At 48.5% G+C, this 16,714-nt stretch overlaps 7 protein-coding genes across 11 annotated transcripts; 3 read left to right on the top strand and 4 right to left on the bottom strand.

The window, feature by feature from the left end:
• Nucleotides 1-831: 831 nt before the first annotated feature.
• On the bottom strand, nt 832-3,398 carry LOC6608245 (guanine nucleotide-binding protein subunit gamma-1). Of its 2 annotated transcripts, none has more exons than XM_032716625.1 (2): nt 3,308-3,398; nt 832-2,502 (listed from the first exon to the last, which is right to left on the bottom strand). In XM_032716625.1, exon 2 carries the CDS (start codon nt 2,480-2,482, stop codon nt 2,270-2,272), a length of 213 nt encoding a protein of 70 aa, XP_032572516.1. In that variant the 5' UTR covers nt 2,483-2,502; nt 3,308-3,398; the 3' UTR covers nt 832-2,269. The 2 variants fall into 2 exon arrangements, with proteins under 2 accessions (XP_032572516.1, XP_032572515.1); XM_032716624.1 differs by having other exon boundaries at nt 832-2,693; nt 3,308-3,381.
• Nucleotides 3,399-3,434: 36 nt separating this feature from the next.
• On the top strand, nt 3,435-4,260 carry LOC6608244 (MRG/MORF4L-binding protein). Its single transcript, XM_002032952.2, has 2 exons — nt 3,435-3,931; nt 3,984-4,260. The coding sequence occupies exons 1-2, from the start codon at nt 3,517-3,519 to the stop codon at nt 4,172-4,174; spliced, it is 606 nt and encodes a 201-aa protein (XP_002032988.1). The 5' UTR covers nt 3,435-3,516; the 3' UTR covers nt 4,175-4,260.
• On the bottom strand, nt 4,206-4,537 carry LOC6608243. Its single transcript, XM_002032951.2, has one exon. It carries the CDS (start codon nt 4,480-4,482, stop codon nt 4,249-4,251), a length of 234 nt encoding a protein of 77 aa, XP_002032987.1. The 5' UTR covers nt 4,483-4,537; the 3' UTR covers nt 4,206-4,248.
• LOC6608242 lies at nt 4,536-6,071 on the top strand. 2 transcript variants are annotated; one of them, XM_002032950.2, is made up of 2 exons: nt 4,536-5,431; nt 5,486-6,071. In XM_002032950.2, the coding sequence occupies exons 1-2, from the start codon at nt 4,678-4,680 to the stop codon at nt 5,989-5,991; spliced, it is 1,260 nt and encodes a 419-aa protein (XP_002032986.1). In that variant the 5' UTR covers nt 4,536-4,677; the 3' UTR covers nt 5,992-6,071. The 2 variants fall into 2 exon arrangements, with proteins under 2 accessions (XP_002032986.1, XP_032572513.1); XM_032716622.1 differs by having other exon boundaries at nt 5,483-6,071.
• Nucleotides 6,035-11,171, bottom strand: LOC6608241 (protein transport protein Sec31A). 3 transcript variants are annotated; one of them, XM_032716620.1, is made up of 12 exons: nt 11,055-11,171; nt 10,650-10,865; nt 9,622-10,585; nt 9,316-9,559; nt 9,145-9,257; nt 8,946-9,002; nt 8,736-8,835; nt 7,167-8,590; nt 7,000-7,107; nt 6,614-6,937; nt 6,471-6,542; nt 6,035-6,404 (listed from the first exon to the last, which is right to left on the bottom strand). In XM_032716620.1, exons 2-12 carry the CDS (start codon nt 10,844-10,846, stop codon nt 6,216-6,218), a joined length of 3,792 nt encoding a protein of 1,263 aa, XP_032572511.1. In that variant the 5' UTR covers nt 10,847-10,865; nt 11,055-11,171; the 3' UTR covers nt 6,035-6,215. The 3 variants fall into 3 exon arrangements, with proteins under 3 accessions (XP_032572511.1, XP_032572512.1, XP_002032985.2); XM_032716621.1 differs by lacking the exon at nt 8,946-9,002 and having other exon boundaries at nt 8,736-8,838; nt 11,055-11,170; XM_002032949.2 differs by lacking the exon at nt 8,946-9,002 and having other exon boundaries at nt 11,055-11,170.
• A 267-nt stretch (nt 11,172-11,438) lies between these two features.
• Nucleotides 11,439-12,978, bottom strand: LOC6608240 (dynactin subunit 2). Its single transcript, XM_002032948.2, has 3 exons — nt 12,800-12,978; nt 11,798-12,719; nt 11,439-11,739 (listed from the first exon to the last, which is right to left on the bottom strand). Exons 1-3 carry the CDS (start codon nt 12,833-12,835, stop codon nt 11,555-11,557), a joined length of 1,143 nt encoding a protein of 380 aa, XP_002032984.1. The 5' UTR covers nt 12,836-12,978; the 3' UTR covers nt 11,439-11,554.
• A 422-nt stretch (nt 12,979-13,400) lies between these two features.
• LOC6608239 (F-box/LRR-repeat protein 2) lies at nt 13,401-16,666 on the top strand. Its single transcript, XM_002032947.2, has 3 exons — nt 13,401-13,550; nt 13,682-14,941; nt 15,005-16,666. The coding sequence occupies exons 1-3, from the start codon at nt 13,500-13,502 to the stop codon at nt 15,761-15,763; spliced, it is 2,070 nt and encodes a 689-aa protein (XP_002032983.1). The 5' UTR covers nt 13,401-13,499; the 3' UTR covers nt 15,764-16,666.
• Nucleotides 16,667-16,714: the final 48 nt, after the last annotated feature.

Here is a 16,714-nt window from a genome sequence, read left to right as displayed (position 1 = left end):
TGATCCTTTGCGGGGGCCTTTGAATTAAAACAACGTGGTTTTTCGCACCGAACCCGGTGCCACCGCTAGATAACGAATCTAAGTAAGTTATCGCTTTTTATTTTTGAAATTTAAGCAAACGATTATTCATTTTGTTGAGTACAATATTTCAAATGCTTATTCGCAGATACATTTCAATAATATTTGTGAGGACTCGTCCCCGTTTGCATCGCAAAAGAGTTGTATTAATTTTCGAATAAAATACGATCTCGTTGTCGCTTTTCATTTGAAGTGAATAAAAGGTGTTAAAGTGTATTCGATGAACATGATTGATTTTGAGTACGTGTGCATCTAATGCCCTTTCTTTCCAAATGCGATTTACCCTCTATGGATAAGTTATAGAAAATGTCACATCTGAGGACGAAACCAAGCCATCCGTGCTCCACTGGATGGTTCGGCTGTCCTCGGGCTAATAACTTTGGGGTATAACTAAAGAGTCTGGATGCGAAGTGTCCGTTGGATCGAAAACTGTTCTATGCGGAATGTTTAAGCAGAAACTAGGAGGACTCCCGTAACCGACTGCAGTTTCGATTGATGGGGCGGCGGCTCCCATGAAAGCCTTTCGCAATGGCGGCTTTGGACCACATTTTGCTGTTTGCTCACGACAGCAAACTGGAGCTCAAAACCTTTTATACAGGTTTCCGAATAGAAAATGCCGTCTGCAAAAACGTGTGATTCTTGCTACTAAGTAAACGTTGTCTGAATTTTGCTACGTTAAGAACTAAAATCACCGCCAATTAAAAAACTCTAGTTAAATGCAATTTTGGAAGAACCGATCGAATAAACTATACCTTCCACATTCCCATCAACACTGAGCTGGCGACTTGGTCAGTCCGTCTCAGCGGGACGAGAATCGTAATTTCGGGATGCAACATGTGTGTATGTACGACTGGGTGTGTGCTGATATCATGCGCGTGCTCTCCCTACAGGATAATCATTGCCTCTATCATTCCAATACCGAACAAAGGTGCCCTATGCCATGTTAGTTTGTACAAAAATAACTTGCTTGTGTGGTTACTGTTCTCTCATGCCAATACTTCAATTAATTGCGCTCAACACGTTCACATATATGATTAGAATGGGTGCCTTTGAGGGGGAAGAATCACACATTCTTCTCGACATTTTCGCCAAACTGGAGAAACGGACAGTTTTCGAGTTTCTGAGGACATTTGAATGGTGGTGTTGTTACGAAATGAAATAAGTTATTGGTCTTGCGAAACTTTTTGCTTTCATTGAATTGGATTGGATATCGGCTTGCTACGCCGTAGTGAATTAAAATGGAGAAACTACGCTAAGAGATAAATATTGATTACATTTTGAAGTTATTTGGTATTATATATGCTCTTGCCGCTTACTGCAACGTTCGTTATATACTTTGACTAAGAAAAACTGGATAATAAACGCACTAAATATTGCGATAAGTTCAACTAGCTTGTTGTTGTGGGTAGCATTTCTGCTTCGTGTTAAAGCTTTTGAGTAATTCAATAAGATACATTTGTTGTTTGTGGTGTCGATCCACCCGCTGGTGGTTAATAAGCTTCAAAATACATATATTTTCAATACAACTTGTCCTTCTTACTCTCGCCTCGTTATCTTCTCAATTTTCAACAAATACAACAGATATTTCTCGAAATAAGAAGGCAAAATATAACATATGTATTTCCGTTTCGACTGAGTTTGCGTTTATTGATATAAATTTGTATGTCGGATTAAGTTGATAGTTTTGTATATATAGAATTTCGGTTTAGGTAGAGTAGTAGGTGCTATAGTCAGCGCATTAATTGTCGTTATAGTTGGGATATTCGTGTACATTAACTGCGTTACTCATCGGGAAGGAAACAACTCTGATATCTTTGGAACAAATGCTTCGATTTAGATTTAGATATATTAGGTATTTAGGTTTGACATTGAGTTTGTGATTCTGGGTCGGACATTACTTCTTAACGTGGCTGGTACACATTTATATATCGATTCAAATATATATTTATATATTCCTCGCAATTGGAACTAGAATTGGAATTCAAACTTCTTGTAATGATATTGCTTATGACAATCGTAGCTTTTGTGGCTCTTGCACAACTATATATTGTTCCAGGTGGCGTTGACTGGTACTGGGGAAGTACTCCACACACGTTTGCGTCCTAATCCATCTTGCTAAACTAAAAATAAGCTAAACGTCCGCCGGCGATCGCTGACTCCTCGGCAACGGCGGACCCTCATCACCGCCTCCTTAGAGGACGGTGCACGACGATTTCTCGCGGAAGGGATTCACCTTCTGGCTGGTGAACCCGGTGAGCAGGTAATCCTCCTGCTCGTGCTCCGTGATGTACTTCATCATCTTGGCGCACGACTCCGAGATCGTCTGGCGGTCGATGGCCGCCTCGCGACGCAGCTGCTCCACCACGACGCGCTGCTGCTGCAGGGATGATGACATTACGTCCATGATGGCTGTCTCGGATAGGCCTATGGTTGAAAAGGTTCTCAGTGTTACGGATACTGGGAAATGCAATTACGGGATAGTGGATTTGGGGTGGTGTGCTTGGTTGCTAGTGCTTGTGTGGCTTCGCCGAAGGGCTTGGTCTTTGGTCTTTGGCTTTGGCTTATCTTATCGTATGATTCTGGGTATACTGGTTTGGATGGATCTTAATGGCTGGCTGGAAATAACAAGTTGGTTATATGTAGTTTAGATATCTCATTCTTTGTACAGGCTTCCCCATACGGGCACAACATCGAACAGGCGACACAAAGCTATACATATGTGTACAATTTCGCGATTCTAGACAGAGATAGTTGGTAGATTGGTGTAGTTTAGTCAGTGTTTAGTACTAGGCGGGAAGTTAGGATAGCTGGTGAGTCACACTACGCATCGTACATATGTGTTATTTTGTGGCACATGTGAAGAACCGAACGCAGGCATTGGTTTCATCGATCGCATTGCTGATTAACTTTCCAGTCGAACTGGAAGCCTTGACGCGAACAAGTGCAAGGTTATTAACTGACCCCAAGTGGGCGTGGTGGTGTTGGGCGGTGGGGCGCTACTCGTGCCAGCACATGGAGAACCCGAGTTATGTGCAAAAAACACTACTCAACTCGTTGGGAACACCCAAAATTAGTTTTTTATGCAGAAATAGGGAAGGAGAACACACACACAAACACACGAAGGCGTACTGCGCCGTGTGGTTAGCAGAGGGATTATAGTAGAAAAGTGAAGATTTCGACGGATGCACACACAACACATAACTATATTGGCACACTATTTATTAATTACCAGCTCCGGCTTATATGGTTTTTTTTACTCCCGAACTCTACGGGCCAAAATCGAGCAAAGTTGACGAATAAAAGTGGATACACACCCAAACCAGGGATGTGCCGCGCAGCGATAGTTAGGGCGCGTGAGCCCGTCCGTTTGCCATCGCTAATATTCGCGTAGAAAAACATACAATTCGTACCACTTTTTAGTTCCATGCGCTCTGCAATATGATGGCCAAGGACAAGGGTCTGGCTGTGGCCGGATCGGCGGCCCCCTTGCCGGCTGCCCTCGACCACGAGTGGTCCGCCGAGGAGGAGCTGCAGCTGTTCCACGCAATGGAGGGCCTGCGCCCGGTGGGCATCAACAAGCACTTCTACATGTCCTGCATTGTCCAGCGTCTGTCCAAGTCGCTGAACCGTGAAATGCCCAGCGAGCTGATCTGGCGCCACCTGGGCACCATGTACAAGCTGAAGGAACTGGACGATCTGGAGTCGCTGCCCTTTCCCAACGAGGAGCGCGAGTTCAGCCTGCCGGAGCAGGATTACGGAACGCTACAGACCAAAAAGACGGTGGAGGTGCATGCCAACGAGGAGGCTGCAGAGGCACAGTCGGCGCCTCCAGCAGCAGAGACCAATGGCAAAGGTAGTTCGTTAGTTACCATCAGGGTTCACTTGTAACTATGCTTGTTTTACAGCGCCACCTGCAACCAAAGCGCCGGTACAGGCGAATTCTGCCAAGGACGCCGACAAGAAGCCCGTCGCCAAGTCGCAGGAGCAGCTGCCCAAGCGTCCGGCCAAGCGCACACGCGGCTCCATGTCCAACGAGTCCATCAGCCCCTCCACCACGCCGCCGCCGGTGCAGAGCAACAAGCGCCGTCGCATATAGGTGGCCCCCGCCCGAAACTGACGATTGTTGATCCGTTTTAGCTCACTAGTTTTACTGTACTCTAATAAAAGGATTTATTCTTCGAAGTCGTTGTCCTCCTCGTTGGAGCCGTTCCCGTTCTCCTGCGCCAGAACCTCGGTGGCTTGCATGTTTTCCAGGAGCGATTTGAGAAGGCGTCGGTTGAGATGATCGGTCTGCGTCAGTTCTCGGACTGCCTGGGGCGGGGCATTCTCGTCTGCCGGTGCAGGGCTGTTCCCAGCTGGAGTCGGAGTCTCGGCCATGGCTTTGATGTGCTCCAAAACAGGCATTTTTCCCCCGAGAAATATCAGCTTTTGCTATGACACACAGCCCGCAGGGTGACTCGTGCACTCGTGCATACAGTATCGATAAGTTGGCTTTTTACGTCAGCCCTAGTTCCACCCCTAAGTCGATCGATTTCCAATTGGACAGATTCTCCCGCTCGAATTTAATTTAATCGGCAAATATAAACAAATACGCTCCAAATGTTTGTGCCCGAAACGGAGGATATGCTGCCCAGACTAGCGCCCAGGCCGAGTGCAGCAGTGCCCATGGGCCACACCAATGAGATTATAGGGCCCACCGTGCCGGAGGTGTCCATATTGTTTGGCCAGCCGCCGCAGGATCCGCAGATGCAGCCGCAGCAGCCACATCAGGATCATAAGGAGTCATCTTCTCGTGCTGCACCCACCTTCGCGTCCTGGAAGAAGCAAATGCTGCCCAGGGTCAACTTTTCGCCCATTTTGGCCACGGAACTGGGACCTCGCACCGCTCCCAGCAGCAATAGTCCGTGCTCCTCGAAGGAGTACCTAGTAATGCCCCGGGATCGCAACTATGCAAGCGACGCGCAGCAGACTACCAATCATGTGAACTGCAATGCTGGTGGCTATAGTGCCGAGCCCAAGCAACAGGCATATCAATCTAGGCGCTTGTCCAGCTCCTCCAACACGGATGTCCTTACCATCTGTGCTGGCACACAGACCGATCCCTTCAACCCATCTCCTCCGCGAAAATCACTGCCCCAGGTTGTCTACTCCGACATCGACGTCAGCAACCTGGCCAAGAAGAGTGACCTGGCGTCCCTGGTCTCCCTTGTGGAGTCCATGCACCATGAGCAGCAACAGCTTCGGAATCTCTGCGAGATGATTTTGGAGCAACAGCAGCGAGCGAAACCCGAAGGCATCTCAAAAGCCAGCAGTACCACTGGCACCCAGTGCGATATTCTTACCACCAATCAAGGTGGGTACGTTGAATCTGTATAAAAAGAATCCAATAAAACATCTTTATTAGCAGGTAGACGCTTGTCTCCCATAATGCAGGATTTCATAGCCGAGGAGGAGGAACCACTGCCCCCGCCACAAGCACGAGTGATTCCGCAGTTTCCGTCTCCTCGACCACATCCGCCGATGGCCCAATCTACGGGCTATCGGGCCAATACACCTCAGGGGAAGCGGATCCCCCAACTGGCCAAGCCCAACACCGAGAAGAGCCTGGTGATGAACGAGCTGGCGTTGAAATACTTGCGCCAGCCCGTGGACGAGCTGATGAAGGATATGCGCCTGGGGGCCTCGCCCAAGTCCCCTAATCCGGAGCCACTGCGTCAGATCGACAACATCGGCCACGCGCAAAGTCCCAACGACATATCCAATGCGTCGTACAAGTATCTCAAAAAATACCGCCTGCTGCCCGAGGAGCAACTGGAGCCGGTGTGTCCACAATCTCCCATGGCGGCGACCGCCTCTTCGCCACATATTCAACTGGACTTGGAGAATATCAGGAACCAGCCGAAGCTGTTGTGAAAGCATGTACAATTTTCTTTTTGTTATTTATGCATATGTCTAATTGCGATTTAAGTGGAAATATATTTCAATACACGGAATAACGTTGACATTCATCTGGCGATCCCAGCCTAAACTAACGCAGAGAACCACACTTTGTATACAAAACAAAAAAGACATCGATATCTGAAGACACAATAAGAATATACGTTTAGTGAGCGTGGCTGCGACCAGGCGACGGCGCTCTAGCGGAGAACCAACTGCAGCTCGGATGCGGATTGCAGCAGGACCTTCAGTCCCTGCATGAAGCCCGCGCACTGCGCAAAGTCCGTTCCGAAGGCGATTTGCGTGTGGATTTCCAGGGCATTGGCATAGTCGGATATTTGAATGTACTGAACTATTTGATTCAGATATTGCACCGTGGTGGGAGTGAGCTGGAATTAATGTAAGTACCATTAGTGAATTGCAATTGAATCGCGATCTTAGGCAGCAGCTCTCACCTTTCCATCTCTCAGGCAGTCGTAGAGATTTTCGAGCCTCTTGACAACATCGACAAACTTTCGTTTTGTGCGCTTAAAGTTAAAACAGATATAGAATAAAGTTAGCTCCTATGTCTTCATTGTTCAATTATTAATAGACTTACCGGATCATTGGTCGCGCCCAGGCAGCGGTTCTTCAGCTCCTCCAGCACAGTCTGCAAGTAGATGTACTCCTCGGGCAGTGGTGGCTTCTCCTTGGGCGGCGCCGGTTGGCGCTGTTGCTGGATGGGCGCTGGCTGCTCGGTGTAGCCAATGGTTTGCTTTTGTCCCTGCCAGTTCTGCTGCTGAAGTCCTCCCTGGCTCGGAATCCCAGAGGCTGGCTGCTGAGGCTGGAGATATGATTGCTGATGCTGCTGCTGCTGGGGATTGTTGTTGAAAGCAGCCGGGTTGTAGTACGTATTGGGCACTCCTCCAGGTGGTGATGCGTGCTGTAAAAAGTAAATACATTTTTGATCTACTTCTTGAGCAATAATCCGCTTTAAAATCCCACCTGATATTGAGAGGGGTCCACATAACCGTTCTGGTTTTGATTCGGGTCGACTGGGAACAGGGGATGGAAGATTGCAGCACTTGGCTCAACCACCGGCTTCGGCTTAGGCTGTTAGAGAAACAAACAATTAGGATAAAGCCTATGACATTTTGCAAGACAGTACTTACTGCTCGCGAAGATTTCAGTGCAGGAGGATCGTTCCAGCCGGGTGGTGGTGTCGGATTGCGTTGTACATTCTGGATAACTGGTGGCGCAGCTGGCGGTGGCATTGTCTCGATGGGATTCACGCCGGGCACGAACTGATTCTGCTGAGCTGGCATGAAAGGCGAAGGGTTGTAAGGTTGGGCAGCCGCAATCGGATTCGTGTTGAACGCGTTGCTGTTGTACGTTGGCACGCTGGCTGGCTGGGGTGCAGGACCTGGCACTCCTCCGCCGCCAAATGGAACCGCTGATGGAACGGGAGCCGGCACTGGATTGTATGGCATGCCGTAGGAACTGGTTGGAGCTGCTACAGATGGATCCAAAACGTATTTGGAGCGGCCAGAAAGACCCGATCCGCCGGAGGATGATGCGCCTCCTGCTGGCGGCGGACCACCTGAAGAGCTGGCATTGCTGAGTGGGCGCGGTGGTTGGGCTAGGGGCTCTGGTTTCACAGGCTGCGGATTGAATATCTGTGGCGGAGCCTGAGGCTGCTGGCTTCCTGGGTAGCTTGTTTGTAGTGGAGGCACTTGCGTGGGCCAGTTGGGCTGTGCATACTGATTGGGCGGCTGGCCGTAGGGCATGGATGCCAAAGGCTGTGGCTGCGAGAACGATCCCCGACCGCGCGTCTGTTGGTAGCTGTGGGGCGCAGCAGCGACTGGTGCCTGTGGCTGGGTGTAGTCCAGGTTGACAGCGTTGTTTATCCGGTCTCGCAGGCTCTGCAGAACATCGCTTTCGCTGGCAGCTCCTCCGCCCAAGGTGGTAATGTACTGCAGGGCTGCAGTCAGAGCACCCTGCGACGCAAGAAGACCGCCGTACTCAGTCAGAAAGCCGGCAAAGCGACCAGCCAAGTCCACGGATATGCCTTGCTGCTCCAACGACTTGCACATCAGCATCACCATCTCAGCCAAGTCCTGCAGCTCTGTGGTGTTGGGCTTGTAGCCGGGGTTCTGCTGCTCCAGCCGCTTCAACTGGTACCACGCGGTGACCAGTTTGTCGATGCTGCCGGCGCAAATGTAGCAGAGCATGGCGTTGCGCGTAAACTCGGCGCTTGAGGCGCACTCACTCAAGAGGCGATCGCCCAGTCGCTCGCAGATGTCCACCACCTTGCGCTCGCTGTGCTTGAGCGCGGCCACCAGGGCCTCCTTCCACGAGTCCACAGTGCATCTGTTGACGAAGTCCAGCCAGTCGCGGGATACCAATGCGGAGATCACGTGCGATAGCTCGTTCTTCTGCTGCAGCAGGTAGCGCGTTTGCGTGCGGTTCAGAGTCTCAATGCCAGCCGTTGAGGCGATAATCAGGGCTTCGGGAATGCGCTGCGCCTCCAGACAGAGCTCCACGGCAGCGTCCACATTGCCAGTGAGTATTGCCTCGGCAATCAGGCTATCCGAGTCTGCAAAGTGTAGAAATTCGATCATTTAACAAGTGGTGGTTACTACCTGGCCAAGTTAGAACTAGTTGGCCCAAAAGAAAAGCTTTTACGTTATTAATGTTTAGATAAAAAGTTACCAAACTAAGTGAGCATGTGTATTACTTACGATCTCCGCTGGGAACTTTGAATTGCGGCCTCGGAGGAGTGGCAAAGTCGTTGTGATTTTGTGAGTCGATTGCATTGCCATCAAACTTGTTATCTTGCGTCTGCTGGGTAAGAAATAACATTCGTATAAGAATACACCTCAAATTGTGCCCATAAAAAGCTGCTTTGAGTTTGTTGGCCTCGATTAAGAGCCTGGAATGTAAGCTCTTACCGAATTATCGGTGCTATAGTTTGTACTCTGATCACACTCGACCTCAGAAGAGTCGCTCTACGGCAATGGCATAGCATGAGTTATGTTATCGGATAGAAATATACAGAGCAAGATGAGCATACGTGGAAGATCCAAAGTGTGCGCAATGCTGCTTGTTTTTCTTTTTCGACTGATAAGACAATGTCTAATGAGCACTTACATGGGTCAGTGTCGAGATGCGGGTCGTCAGAGTATCCACATCCGAATGCGAGTTGCCATCCGTTTCCTTGATAAACTTGTTGAACTTGCTATCGATGTCGTCTTTGTTGTAGCCTTAAAAGTAATACAAAATCTTAGCTCATGTGGCCGCGTACGCATCGAGTGAACCTACCCAAAAGGTTCAGCATTTCCTCCTTGGGATTTAGCTCGAAGTTCGCCTTGATAAAGTACCAGATGTAGCGGCCATGCTGATCCGGTGTCTCGTCTGCTCGCTGCCGACAGTAATCCGAATAGTTGGCATCGACCAGAGAGCGTTCCAGGGCATTGGCCCGGTCCACAAGGGCGGATTCGGTGGTTAGCTGTTGGACCTTGACCGTTTTCGAGGTTCCATTGAAGCTGACCAACTTGCCACCGAACTAAAAACGAAAAAAATTATTTTTAAATAGGGTTATCAACTTGTGGACGCTAGCTAACTTACTCCAAAGGCAACGCCACATGGCCTCTTCATCCATTTGGGAGCGTGCGCCAGGTCATGGTAAACCACTTGAGTGGCCTGCTGTGGAATTGGCTCCTGGGCAAACTGATCCATGCCCGGAAATGAGTCCGCAATCTTGTTGGCAGTTTGCACAAGGTGGTGAGTGCCTCCATGTAGAGAGTAAATGGAAACTGCTCCCTCCAAGCTGGCGCTAGCTATCAGAGCCGGATTTCGTGGGCAAAACTGCACATCGGAGTACCAGGAGGCAGTGGTGGCAACCTCAGATAGGATTTCCCCCTCAGGAATCTTGGTATTGGGGTTCCAGCAATAGATGCGGTTATCTTTGCCACACGAAACCATCAGATCGTTGTCCTGCAGGCACCACGACATTCCCAGCACTCCGCGCTCATGAATTTGGTATGTTTTGGCTGGAGCTGTGGCATATCGCAGATCCCACAGCTGCACCACTGGCGCCTGGTCGTCCTCGGAAGCCAACCACACCTGCGTCGCCGCCTCCGGATGCCACTCAATAGCGTGCCACCTCACTCGCGACTGCGAGTCGGAGAGCTTGATGATCTGCTGACTCTTACGCAGATCCCAGATCACGCAGCGCGTGCTGAACACGGAGGCCAGAATGTGCTGCACCTGCCGGTTCCACGCTACGTTCTTTACGTCCTCCAGTGGTTGTGTCTTGGCGCCGGGACTCATGCTTGTTTCCGGGTTGTTGAGGTCCCAGATTAAGATTTCCGATTCGGAGGCGCATGAGGCCAGCAGGTTGTTCTGGAAGGGATTGAAGTCCAACCCGCTAACGGCGCCTGTGTGCTTGTCCTGGCGCTTCAGAAGCGGCTCTTCCTTGCCGGCAAGCAGCTTGTCGGCTGAGTATATGTTAATCTGCCCCGCCTCGCAGCCGCCCACAATCAGGCCACTGGGGTGTGGTCCCACTGGGCTCCAGATGAGTTTTTGGAACCTGCGGGTTGAAAAGCCGGTTTTGTGAACGACTCTTGATTCACAAATTGAAAGCCAAAACTCACTTGTACTGGCTGGAAACGCTGGCCCTAAGCTCCAGATCGTATGTGGCATCGCTGAAGTTCGGGGAGTACAACTCCAGAGTGGAATTGGCATTGGAATCGAATTGTTGGGCGGCGGTGCCGGCGGCCAGGAGAATCTGCTTCTGCTGCGCCGGCGACCAGGCGATGTTTACCGTCTTTTGCAGTTCCTTGATCTTCATCTTGCAATGTCCCTTCGTGCTGCTCGTGCAATTAAAGCGAAAAAACACAAATATTATGGGGGGTACAAGTTTAGAACGAAATTGTGTCACGTCCAATTGGAGTAAGCCCCGTCATCACTTTTTCCCATTGGCTTCCCCATTGCAGATGTGGCCCAGTACTGTCCGCCCGGCTTTAAGTATGTTTAATTATGCTAATTGCGCAACTTACACACAATTGTGAATGCAATTTGTACTCGCTTGCGCTGCAACGAGACTTTTTGATCTTGAATTTAACTGGAATCGTTAATATTTTTAAGAACCGTAGGAACGGCCAGTGTGACCGTGCTCTGAGCCAACGTAATATACCATTGGGCACGCACTAAAATACCAAATGCGTGCTGGCCGAATATACTGTGAGTTTAACCAAAGACACTAGAATAATTCTATTATTCTAGTGTCTTTGGTTTAACGGTATGCAATTTGAATATTCCCTTTCAATGTGCAATTTTTAAAATTGTTTTCATCAGTTTCATACATTATTAAAAATAACAATCGAAATTATTTAAAGATTTATTTTCCATCGCATTTTATTTTATTATGAACTCATTTTAAATTCCAGATCACGTTGCATTTATTTTTTTGAAAATGACTCGAATGTAGATCTCTTTATTATAGTTATCTTTAATAAATATAAGCTATGTTTATTTAATACGCATGGTATGCTTCCACTCATTTGGTAGACGAAATGGCCGCCACACGCTGCTCCACCTTGGCCACCTTGGTGTTGATAGTCTCCAGATTCTGGGCGAAAGTCTCCTGTACGGAATGCAGCAACTCCTTGTTGTTCACCAGGCTAGTGGTGATGGTACCCTGCTTCTGCTCAATCTCTGCGATGATCTTGGCAAAATTGTTTGCTGCAGACCAAGTTGATTAGTTACAGAAACAAGCACAATGTTAAATAGATTTGCTTACCATATTTATGGAGGGCTTCGAGGGCTTGCATGCGTTCGATGACGTGCGGCAATATTTCCACCACGGGCTCCGTGCGCTTGGCGATATCGTACAGTTCCGTGATCTTCTGATCTCGTTTGGCGTCCTGGGCACTGCCGCTGGACTTCTCGGCGATAGCATCCATCTTGCCGGCCAGCGAGGTCAGGCGCTGCTCGATGGTATCCAGTTTATCGGGCTGTATCAGGGCCGCTTTCGTGCTGAGATGACGCACGGCCTCTAGTACATTGGTGGTGTTGGTGGCGGCGGTAAGGCGGCTCAACTTGTCCGGGTGCGCGCCCACCACCTTCTCCAGCTGCGAGAGTCGCTGCTCAAGGCTGGCCACGCGGGCCGTGGCCGCCAGATCGGTGCCAGGCGTGGGTATGGCCGTGAGAACGCCAGACTGCTTGAACTCCTCTACCTGGCTAATGAGTGCTTTCACCTGCTTACTGCCAGGCGTCTGCTCTTTGCCCAGCACTTGCTCCAGCTTCAGCGACTCCAGCACCTTTCGGGCCGTGCTGATAACCGTGGCCACCGCATCGTACGACTGCTTCTCCTCGTCGGCCACCTTGCGGTCCACCTGCAAGGCGGCCACCTCGTTCAGCAGCTCGTTCATCTCGATCTGCAGGCGCTGGCACTTCTGCACCGGCGTCTCCTTCTCGCCCTGGCCGACCAGCTCGTAGTCGCTGGAGCCGCGGGTATCGTATCCTCGGCACATGCGGCGTCCAATGCGATCCGTGAAGTCCACACTCCCCTCGACCGTTGCTCCGCTGAAGCGCTTGTGAGCGACGCTCGGCGAGATGTGCAGTCGCTCGATGGCTTCGTTCTCCGGCTCCTCTTCGTAGTAGTCGGATGTATCAAGCTCCGGGTCATCGGGAGTTTCGTACACGTCCGGCTGGTCATAAGCCTAAAAACATATAGTACATACATAAATGGGCAAAAACGAAAGCTCAAACGTCACTGCCATGGTGCGGAGTTCCGACTTACTATTCCGGGTAGGTTCTGGAACTTGGGATCGGCCATTATTGTGGGCACGTCGACGGCGGTGTCCGGAATCCTTTGGCAGCGAAATAATTATAAACCTTGCAAAAATCCTTTTTTACAACAATCAATCCAATCTGATGTCATAAAAAAAGTTACCATGCGCGGATACCACACAAATGCCAAATGCAGCTTTCATTGGAATATTTATATACAGTGGTATTTATAGAAAGTTCATTTAAAAAAAGTCAGTTATTATTTGTAATGGTTAATAAGCTAAGAATAAAGAGAATTGCAAAATATATTTTTTGATTCCAATAAAATGCAAATTGAGTGATTGTATTTTATACTTCATGTTAATAAAGTGTACTTACTCATTGTTTATTGGATTCATTGATGCAAACATTTTTAAAAATATTTTAAAGCATTTTGTGCTAATTGAAACTAATTGTAATCTTTCATAAGCAATAGGTAAATAATTCAATAATCGACTTCCAATTGGGAAATCAATGAAGGTACATTTTTCTTCTGGTATTTTATAGACCAGCTAGGATAGCAAATAGGCACGGTCCTACTGTACCTAGCACAGGTACTAGTTAGTCAACACTGTAGTTTTCGGGTAGTTTGCGGGCGAAGTGATTGGGCGGTGGGAGCTGCTAGTTGGTTGTGCTAAACTTAACATTTTGCATCCGAAAACAAAAGAGTAATGTCTGGCTTAGAGTACGGGTTGCATAGATACGATGATCTGCCGCTGGAGGTGAGCATATAATGTGAACGGACCGCCGCGGTCCCGTGACCAATCCATCAAATGGCGTATCTATATCTGCATATCCATATACCTGTTAGGGCAGTCAGCTGATTTTGTTTTTTTTTTTGTTCCACCCCCAGATTGTTTTGAAGATTTTCAGCTATCTGGGCTACTCGGACCTACAAGCGGCAGGATCCACCTGCCAGCGATGGCATGCGGCGCTTGATCAGACGGAGTTTAACCAGCGCACGCGAGTCTGCTTCTCCAAGGTGGTGCTATCGGATCAATTGAGTCCTGGAGTGGATCTGATGCGCTGCGAGCGGCGTTTCCAGCACTTCCTGTTCGAGGACGTGACACTGGGACAAGTGAAGGAATTGATGCGCTTCATGGGCAGGACCGCTCAGTCTCTGGCTCTGGACAATGTGGATTTGAACGACAAACAGTTCTACGGCATGCTAGGCGTGCTGCCCCATCTCCACTCGCTGTCGCTGAAGCGCTGTCTGCCGCTGTTTATGTCCGGCTCTTTCCTGGACTCATACAACAACTCCTGTCCTGACCTAAACGACTTGGCAAGCAATCTGGCCGGCATCAAAGAGCTGACGCTGTGCGAGAACCAGTACCTCACGGATGCCATTCTAATGCGTCTCACATCGTTCATGCCCAGTCTGGAAGCGATCAACATGTCCGGCTGTCACATAGCCTTTCACAATGCTATTCATCGCAGATTTTACCCAGCCAACAGCTCCTCGGATCACGTTTTGCCCAGCGAGTCTGTGCTGACGTTCAAGTTCATCCTCACCATTCTGAACCTGCAGCGACGTACGTTGCGCGTGTTGAACTTTAGCCACACCCTGATTGGCCAGGCTTTGTTGGCCCTCTGCGACCTCAATCTCCAGCTGCAGCGGCTCTATTTGGCCGGATGCAGACAGCTTAACTGCACCACAATCCGGAACTTTCTAGCCACACAGCCCCAGTTGTGTGCGCTTGATTTGTCGGCCACAATGTGTGTTAACGATGAGAATCTGGCCGCCTTGGTACAAACTAATCCGCAGCTGGAGCACTTGAAGGTGAACGGCTGCCTGAGCATTACAAATGCTGGTGCCATCCACTTGGCCAAGCTGAAGCGTCTCAAAAGTCTGGACATCTCAAACTGCGACAACTTGACAAGCAGCGGCATCATTGAAGGCATCGCTAGCGAGGAGAATCCAGTAATACAGGAACTGAACGTGTCATACCTTCAGATCTGCGAGGAATGCATCAAGGCAATTGCCAGCAACTTACGATGTCTGCGGTCACTGCACTTGAATCACTGCGTCAATGGAGCCACCGATGAGGCTATCCAGTCGGTCATCGGCCAGCTGCGATGGCTGCGCGAGCTCTCTTTAGAGCACTGCAGTGGGGTAAGACTAAATGTTGCGATAAACATAAGTTCTCCCTTGTAATTTGGTTTTATTTACATATAGCTAACCGATGCAGCCCTCACAGGTATAAACATATCCAAGCTGGAAATGAGTCGCAAGCAGTCCGGTTCGCAGGTGTCGTCGATGGACAACTTCTACCCGCCGTACTCGAACACGCTGGCGGAACGAGACAGCCTGGCGGGTTCCCTGCAGTCCATTAAGATATCGCTCAGGAGCAAGGCCGAGGATGAGATTGTTCGGGATGCCCGGCGAAAGCAGGCCATGCTGGCAGCCTACGAAATGAACCTGATACGAGAGGATGATTTTGAGGGACACAACATTCAGCAGTTGCGGGGACTGCGATCGCTAAACTTGCGCGGCTGCAATAAGATCAGTGATGTATCCTTGAAATATGGGCTGAAGCACATCGAGCTGAGGCGGCTGATGCTCTCGAACTGCCAGCAGATTTCGCTGCTGGGCATGGAGGCAATGGCCAGCAGTTGTCCATCGATTGAGGAGCTTGACCTATCCGACTGCTACAACATTACGGACAAGACTATCCAGGTGGTAACGGCTAAGTTGCCCCGCCTGAAGGCTCTGCACATCAGCGGTTGCAGCCAGTTGACGGAGCACACGCTGGACGCCATTATCACCAACTGCAGCTGCCTGCAGACGCTTTCAATCTATCGATGTCGGAGCATGTACCAAGACTTGGAGGAGAGACTGTCTGGCGTGAAGACGTTGCGCAACCTGAACATGGACAATCTGACAAGCATCGACAACGCCGAGTTTTTCCGCCTGAAAAAGCGACTCGATTACTGATACTTTGCCGCAATCTTCATTGTCTTGATGTTGTACTACTTTCAGCTGTACAACTTCCGCTAGTCAATCGCCCCAGCCGTCGGAACAACCCACATATATTTATTTTTATCTATCGGCCCCCAACAGCTGGGCTATAGTTGTGAAAGCTTTAGTCAAATATACATACATATACATATATACGCAGACATATGTGTATTTGCATATATGTACACTTAAATTTACACAAACCGCGCACGTTAGATTAGCAAAATTACAAGTCTCGATTGTAATGCAATTAAATTTTCGTACCTAACGTTTGTCCGCATTCAACTGTGATTTTTTGTAAGGTACGAATCTTATGATAAATGTACACGATTGTAAATTTTGTGATCGGTTGCCTAAGTTAAAGTTGTTTTTTATTGTTGAGTATTTAACTTGATTTAATTCGTTAGTAGATAAATTGTTAAAAATTTGTTAATTCAGTTTAAGCAAAAAACCAAAAAATGAAGTTTTTGAAAACACTTTGTGGTAATTGTAATTGCATACTTTACAACAAGTCACTGTCACTTCTTATAAGCTTTATACGATAAAATCGTTAATGAGACAACTGAACTTAAATGGTTAATGTGTTTGTAAATAAAACGTTTAAAATTACTGAGTAACTTAATGAGTGTCTAGTAAATTTGTATTTGAAGAACAATATTCGATGTAGACACTAAATAGATGTTAATCAAATGACTGTTTTTACATTTTGGAAAGGTATTCCGAAAATTTACAAGCTTTTGCTCTCTTCTTGTAAATAATTCGACTAACCATCTTTGATATTTGAGACGGTAAGTCTTAATGTTCGAAAGTAATTAAATATTTACCCAAACAAAATTTGTTCTTCTTGAAGATCTAAACGGGAATAAATAAAATATCGAAGACCAAAGGTTCGTTCAAAATGAATAGATTTATTTCAAAATGAGTTAA

Source organism: Drosophila sechellia, chromosome 2R, assembly GCF_004382195.2.
Source record: "Drosophila sechellia strain sech25 chromosome 2R, ASM438219v1, whole genome shotgun sequence".
Classification (NCBI taxonomy): domain Eukaryota; kingdom Metazoa; phylum Arthropoda; class Insecta; order Diptera; family Drosophilidae; genus Drosophila; species Drosophila sechellia.
Note: the sequence above shows the minus strand (reverse complement) of the source record. Positions and strands in the feature narration are given on the sequence as shown.